This window comes from Loxodonta africana, chromosome 14 (genome assembly GCF_030014295.1).
Source record: "Loxodonta africana isolate mLoxAfr1 chromosome 14, mLoxAfr1.hap2, whole genome shotgun sequence".
NCBI classification, from domain to species: domain Eukaryota; kingdom Metazoa; phylum Chordata; class Mammalia; order Proboscidea; family Elephantidae; genus Loxodonta; species Loxodonta africana.
In genome coordinates this window covers 22863816-22871937 of record NC_087355.1, presented here as the reverse complement: position 1 = coordinate 22871937, position 8122 = coordinate 22863816, and the positions used below count along the sequence as shown (strand labels likewise).

Here is an 8122-nt window from a genome sequence, read left to right as displayed (position 1 = left end):
GTCTCCAGCAAGTCAGAAACCTTGAATTCATGCTAATCTCTTCTTTCACTAATTCCTACCCTCAAACTTCTGTAGTGTATATGTCCCAAAGGTCTGATAATTCTACCACCACTGTTCAGAACTTTTTTCTTTTCCATCTGATGACTACAACACCCTCCTTATTGATTTCACTGACCTTACTCTTAGCTTGATTACTTAATCCCCTACAATGCTGCCAATGTAATATAAAAAAACAAACAAGCAAGCAAAAAAACATGAACAATCCCTTTATGAACAATACGGACAACCCTGTTACAAAAGCACCAACAATATGGACAACCTACAATATGGAGAACTCCATTACAAAAGCACCCAAAGTCCTTCATGCTCTTCTCTCCTGCCATTTCTGCATGAGAATTCATGTTGCAAACAAGCCGTACTACTTTCAATTCCTTGATTGCAATATCCTCTCAGTTCCTTGATTTTCACATGCTATTGCTTCTACTTGTAGTCCCTGGGTGGTATAAACCACTAACACACAGCTGAAAGGTTGAAGTTTCGAGTTCATTGAGGGACTTTGGAAGGAAGTCCTGGGGATCTACTTCTTAAAAATCAACCATTGAAAGCACAACGGAGTACAGTTGTATTCTAGGACTCATGGGGTATCCATGAGTTGGACTCAAGGACAACTGGTTATTCTTTCTACCTACAATGATCTTGCTTGTATGCCTCTTCCCTACTATACCCAATTTTCTCCTTGTTAGCTGCTACTTGTTAAATAAGATCCAGCATGGACCCAGCACTTTCTTCACAAAGCCGCTCCTGACCAACCTCCCACTCATAGCTGTGATCCCATAGCACCTGTGGAGGAGACTATCAACAAACACTCTCTCTGTTTCTCCTAGGCACTACATGTCCTAGCTTTACTTGCAGTTATTGTGGCCATGTAGCCACAAAGGCATGGCCCAAAGCAATGCCCCTTGAGCTACTCCATGCTCTTTTCCTATCCATGGCTGGATAAAAATAAACATGGCAACTTAGGAAGGCATGAGTTGAAGATTGCAGAGTTACTATGCGGTAGGATCTTTGCTCTCTGAACCACCACTTGAAGAAAAGTTTCTGGTTGGTTACAAATACTTGTTTTGAACTTTGACTGAAATTGATGTTGTTAGCTGCTGTTACATTGGCTCCAACTCATGGCAACCTTATGTATAACAGAATAAAACATTGCCTGGTCCTGCACCATCTTCATGATCATTGGTATGTTTGAGTCCATTTTTGTGGTTATTTTGCCAATCCATCTCATCAAGTGTTTCCCTAGTTTGTATTGAGCCTCTACTTTTACCAACGATGATGTCCTTTTCCAGCAATTGGTCTTTCCTGATGACAAGTCAAAAGTGAGTAAGTGAAAGTCTCCCATCCTCACTTGTAAGGAGCATTCTGTTGTGTTCCTTTTAAGGTTGATGATTAAGATACCAACTCTTATTACTACAACTATCCCATGCTAATACACTCTGTTGCAAATGTCTACTTCTTTCTTCCTCATTAAGCTGGCAGCTTGGGAGAGCTTAACATACTACCTAGTAAATAGTTACAGCTCAATCGATGCTTTAATTAATAACTGAATGAGTGAATGAAAATGGTTTAAAGAAAGAAAACGGAGAATACATCAGATAGAGGCATCTTCAATCCAGTTGTCACATTTAACGTTCAAATTTAGCTAGAGTTAATAAACAGCTTTCACAAGGTAATGAGCTACTCTGTTTAGAAATATGTTTTTCTTTGGACTGTATCTCTAATAGAAATAGATATATAGCATGAGGCATTTGTCATAATTTATTTTGGGTAATTTTGTCTTGGATAATTCAGTCTTTCTCCAATTTACTGGTATATAACAGATTTTAGCAAGTAAATGAGAAGTCTGCAGTCCTTTATTTACTTTTCTTTTATTCAGTAGGAGGATGGCAATTAGTCTTCTGTAAAAGTTAGGTAATTCTCTCAGGGCCACCACTGCTAACTACTTTGATTTATGATATTGCATTATAGAGAAGCCATGGTAAATCAAATTTACAGGCAATAATTAAATTAGGCGATTGTTTTCGAGTAGCCAGTAATCAAATTTCAAAGCTCAAATTATGAAAACTTAGAGTTCATCCATTAGTTATATAAGGTAGCATAATAAAAAGGCATAATATTGACTCTTAGAATGAACCACTCCTTTTATAATTATATAGGACTATAAAAGTGGGTGTAACCTACTAACTGTGAGAAAAGAAAGTTCTCTACTCGGTTACTGATGTCCGCCCGAGTAACATCAGAAATATGATGTCCATGATAAAGGTAACCATAATTTTTATTCAATGCCTTATAACTTTCCTGTTTTAAAAGGAGAATGCCTCAGATTTCAGATGTTACAGGAGTCAAGGTTTCTGTTATTTGAAAAAAATCTTGTAACTATGCTAATTATATAGCTGGAATGGCAGTTTGGGTTTCAGTTGTCAAGAATGTATGTTCTCATCTTATGTTTCATATTATTTATTCTATCTAACCTAGTGCCCATGATGAATTGGATAAGACAAAAAAATTATTATACATTTAACTATTTAAATTGTTTGAGCCACCATTCTTAAAAATTTACCCAGTGGCTTATGTCTTGGGAATCTGAAAAAGTTTTTTTTTTTTCAGAGCTAGTATAAATTAACTGATATATACACAGATGGTCCAAACCAGCCCTTGGCAACTGCATACTAGAGTGATTATTAGAGCAATCACTAAAAATGCAAATCTGATAAAATTATTTAAAATGTGAGGTATACAAAAAAGCTGATTAAATTAGCCACCTCCTCCCCACAGATAAGAAATAACTTGCTAAGAATCAATTATGGAATAGCAAATAGTAATTCAAATTTTAGAATAAAATAAAATATGTACTTTTATTTTATTTGTATCATATGATTATAAACCTGCATACCCACTGCCCCAAAAAAGGCATATATGTTATTATTTTATTTAATCAGTTGGTGGAATTTATCTTTACGTTGTGAATTTTTAATTTTTAAATATTTTCAAGTTAACCTAAAGCAATAGGCAAAATTAAAAATGTGTTTCAATGGTACCTGGCAGTGAATGAGAGATACAACAGATTTCTCATACTACTCATTATGAAAGTACAATTGAACCCACCTATTTTTTTTTTTTTTGATTGATTACAGGAATTCTATATGGTCCAACTTTACCTGCTATGCATATAATTAATTTGGTCCCATGCCATTTTAGATTGAGACACTAAGAGCACAAAGGAAAGTTCTTTTCTTTTTAAGCATCTCTGTTACTTACCTTAATAATTTTATTATATTATAGAACTTTTCACAGAGAATTATTATATGTACACATTTTATGGAATACAGAGGCGGCCTTCAAGCATCTATCACAGCAGTTATTAATAGGGAAACAACAATCAGAGCTAGGCCAAGCAGCACTTCTTCCCTGTCTGCTTTTGTATTTAGCAGCAGGCAGCAGTAGTGTTTGCCTGTGTGCTGAAGCAGAGTGTGCTCCAGCAAGACAGGGAGCTTCTGTATCCAGGAGAGAAGACAAGGCACAACCCTCTCAGCAGCACATGGGGCTCCTCCCACATAAACACCATCTACTTGCCTTAATGGATAGAAGAGCATAAAAATGGTGGCGTGGCATCAGACCTCCTCTAACTTCAGGAGGGAGAAGGAGAATCACCATTAGCCGCAGCCCAAAGCTGATTCCTATGAGATGAAGGTCAGACACCTCCTCTATCCACCCTTTTTACCAATTCTGACACCAGCCGTCCCTCCCACAGCATTCTCTACTTCTCTGCTGGGTTCAATAGTTCGTTGCAATGGCCGCACAGAATTCACAGACCATACTCACAGTTATGAGGTCTATTGGGGAAGTACCAGGCTACAACTCAGGATCAGGATCAAGATCAGGAAGCATGTAGGCAAAGTCTCCCTTCAGTGCAGGACAGCTCTCTCTGTCTCTTCTTGGCAGTGCAGGACTCCTCTCAGCCCACTGAGGACTGGCCTCCTCTCGGCCCCTCAGGACAGGCCTCTCTTCTTGGCTCTCAGCCTCACTCAGGCCTGGCCTCTGCCCTGCTCAGGCAAGTATTACAAAGCCCTTTAGCTCCACTGATAAATACCCGGAAGCACCCCACTCCACCAGGAACCGTACTGCCCAAAGGCGCTCAGCTCTCTCGCTCCATAGGTAGGCACATCCACTACTTCTCCTCACTTGGTGGGCCAGGAAGCCTAACACAGCCAACTTAAATTGGTCTCCTGGTTCTGCTGCTGTCATTTCTCTGCCACTGGATTCTGCCGTGTTTACTGTCACTTCTTGCCATCTCTGGTGTTACAGCTCTCTCCTGGGTCTAGGAGGTTCTCAGAGCAGGGACCCAGGGTCCAAAGGAAGCATTTCACTCCTGGCTCTTCTTCTTGGTGGTAGTGAGGGCAAGTTAAGAAGAATATGTGTTTTAGGGGATATAAATGGGTGCAGCAGTAAGAATGCAGAAGATAACATTCCACAGAGATTCTGTGCTGCCAGCTGACACCAGGGACAATTACAAAGGAGGGGTTGTGGCTTTGTGCAGCCTTCTTCACAGCACCTCTTCCACCACTGGAGCTCCCTGATCCTGATATCCCTCTCTCTCAAAGGCCACTACTGCCATCTGATGCTTGCCACCATGACAAGCCCTCTGTCCCAGCTTCCAAAATGATCCCTTCAAGACTCTTCTTAATTCCCTTTTTGCCTTAGCATACTTGTTCAGTGAAGTGTTAAGAGAAAAGCAATTGATCAAAGTAATTCATGCTAATTTTAAACAAGTAATGAGTCCTAATATACCCATAAGGCATTCCGTTTTAAAATGAGGACATAATGTATGTAAAATGCCAGGCAGAGTAGTGGCTCAATGAAAGTTATTCTATTTCCCCTGCACCTCTGGTTCTTTTCCTTATTGGTTTTTCCAAATACATTACCTACGTCAACTAAATAATAGCAGGGCATGCAGCTGATCCCTGTTCTGTATTCCCTAATCATAGATGCTGGTGGGAAAACTGTGCAGGTGGTAAAGCTGGACCACTGCATCCTCCACCAATCTTTCAGCAAGCTACATTAGTGAGTCGACGCCTGGGTAGTAACTTCAATACTACCCTTCCAAGGAATTACATTCCACTGGCGGAAGGTGGAACTGATGGCAATTTGCCATGCTGATTAGAAGATTTTGGGGTATCTCCCCATAGTTCCTCAACGTTCTCATGACTACCCTACATACCCCGTGTAGCCTCTAGCTCAGGCAGTCCACACACGTTTATTGAGTGCCCTCGGCTCTTTGTGGGTTCTGGATCCATTCGGGTCTTGCGTTAAGTGCTGCAGATCACAAGGTGAATGTGACATAATTCGAGGCTTTAAACCATCAGTTTGTTGCACTGTGGTGGCCTGAGTGTTGCTATGATACTGGAAGCTGTGCCACCGGTATTTCAAATGCCAGCAAGATCAGTCATATTGGACAGGTTTCAGTGGAGCTTCTAGACTAAAACAGACTAGGAAGAAAGGCCTGGAGATCTGCTTCTGAAAATCAGTCAATGAAAACCCTATGGTTCACAGCAGAATAGTGTCCCATGTAGTGCTGGAAGAAGAACCTCTGCGTTGGAAGGGACTACACAATGTCTGCAACATGCTAACTTAATATTATTAAAATGTTTCATTTTGTCCTAGATAAGGTTTCTAAGAATCAGAAGGGACTGGAAGGCAACTAATAACAACAAAGGGCTCTAGAGGAGTAGTTTTGGCCTGGGCAAAGTATAATCAGCGTTGAAAAGAAGTTTTTCTGCTTTCTAACTTGGAGCTTAAATGTAGTAGCAACAGTTTCAGAGGCTCCTTTGTCCTTAGGAAAGGCAGGGAAATGTACAACTAGCCTGTCCATTCTGCAAAATTTACACCTCTGCGGTTGACTAATTCAGTTCAGGTCCATGAAGACAATAAGCCTTTCAAACAAAGTTCAGGATAAACAAGCTTACGCCAGTCAAAAATGACTTAGGTTCAACTGTCATTATTAATAGTCATTCTTAAACACCAAGCAATAAGGAGGATTAATAACAGGAGGGGCCAGTCCCTGGAAGACATCATCCTTGCAAAGCAGAGGGTCAGTGAAAAAGAGGAAGACTCTCAAAGAGATAGATGGACAAAGAGGCTGCAACAATGGGCTCGAACATAGTAGCAATTGTGAGGATGGTGCAGGACCGGCAGTGTTTTGTCCCACCCGATGGCACCTAAGAACAACAACGTTGTTATCCACAGGAAATGGGTCCTCAAGTTCAAAGATACTCGATCAAGTCCCTCAAGTTAGTGCTAGAATTTGGTCCTTTTTCTAAGTGCCTGGAAAGAGAAGTGTTTTTGAAATCCTTATTTCCACATCAAAAAGGCCGCAAAAGGAGGTGGACCTAGGAAACTCACGGGGACTTTAGTGACAGGAGACCCCAAAACGAAAATATCTTCCGAACGTACCGTGTTTTTAATTCTGTCTCTCCTTCTCACACCCCCCCCCCACAGTTGGGGACTGCAGACTGGAGGCGGGAGGTGGGGTGGGGAGAGGTGGAATCAGTGGATTCCACCCTGACCTAGCACACTTGACAAGAGCTGTGCTGCTGGAGAGAGCTGGAGGGACGGGTAAATCGTGCTTTCTGTCTACTAGCGGCGAGTCCTGGGCAGACGCAGCGCGGCCACCTCCTTGTTCTTCTTGCACAGAAGGTCTGTGTCCCTGCCTCCTCCCTGCGCCCCGCCTGGCATCTGCGCTATAAGTACCCTGGGCCAGAGAACTCCCTCCAGAACTTCTCTTGGCCCTTCGCAGAGGGAGTTTTCCGCAGCCGTAGGACCACACGGGGCGTGGGAGCTCGGGGCTCCAGGAGCGGACCGCCGGAGCGCGTCTGACGCCAGCCACCGCCTCCCGGCCGCCTCCCGGCCGCCTCCCGGCCGCCTCCCGGCCGCCTCCCGGCCGCCTCCGCCGCTGTTTGGCCGGGTTCCGGCCGCTCACAGCGCCTTCCCCCAGGTGCCGGCGCCCGCGGGGAGCAGGTGCACCAGGTGGCGTCCGGGGTGGGGTCAATGAAGCGCAGCCTGAAGAAGATGCTGCGCCTTGGAGAGAAGAAGGAGCCCCAGGATGTATCGTACGAGGGCGTGGAGGAAGCCGCGGGCGACTCGAAGGACTCATTTAAGGTACCCAAGGCGATCGGCGGGCGGGACAGGGCTGAAGTCCGAGTGGGGGCCGGTTCTCAACTTTGTCCTCCTCGGTTCGAAGTTTCCTTGTTGGCAGCGCCTGGAGAGGAGGACCCGAAGCCTGAAGGGCGAGGGGGGTGCTGGCTTTGGGTTGTGTGCGCAGCAGAAGGGGAGATCTCAGAGGTGGAATCCCGGGAGGCCACGCTGGGAAAGCGCCCGCACGGGGCGTGCTTTGCCGTTTTTGTTTTCTTGCGTCCGTGTTTTACCTATTCTTGCTCTCAGATGGGCATCTACAGTTGGGGGAGACATACCCAGAAAGTACCTTCGGCAGGAGGTAGAAGCAGGCAGTTGCCTAAAATCAAGACACTTTTGGAGCAGCACTTTGGGTGCTGTTTCACTTGGAGAGTTTTGTAGGTTTTATTTAGAATCACACAGCTAAATGGGTGTATCAGAAAGTGGAACAGCTGTTAACGAGGTACACTGGGGTTGAGAAGAATTCCTGTCTAGTAGAGTTAGACAGAAACCATGCTTGCAATGAGGTATTGCAGGGAATGCTCCGGGTGAAATGAAAAAAAAAAAAAAACCCGCCGCCACCAACAAAAAACAAAACTCATTGCCTTATTTTTCAAGTTGATTCCGACTCATCGCGACCTTATAGAACAGAGTGGAACTGCCTCATAAGGTTACCAATGAGAGGCTGGTGGATTCGAACTGCCTACCTTTGGGCTAGCAGCCGATTTCTTAACCCTTGGGCCACCAGGACTCTGAAACAGAGGCAGGACTGGCAAATTCCTCCAGGGATTGAGGGGTCAGGAAAGAATTTATGGCGACCCTTTAAAGACAGGTGGGTGTTCTCTAGAGGACTCCTTAAGGACTGGATGGCACCTTCTATCCCTTATGTGCGTCCAGG

At 43.9% G+C, this 8122-nt stretch overlaps 1 protein-coding gene across 1 annotated transcript in view; it reads left to right on the top strand.

Moving 5' to 3' along the window:
* Positions 1 to 7101: 7101 nt before the first annotated feature.
* TRPA1 (transient receptor potential cation channel subfamily A member 1) overlaps positions 7102 to 8122 on the top strand; it is a 77570-nt gene continuing 76549 nt past the window's right edge. The window contains exon 1 of the mRNA XM_003408220.3: positions 7102 to 7212. Within this exon, the coding sequence (XP_003408268.2) occupies positions 7102 to 7212 (111 nt within the window). The remainder of the gene's footprint in view (positions 7213 to 8122) is intronic.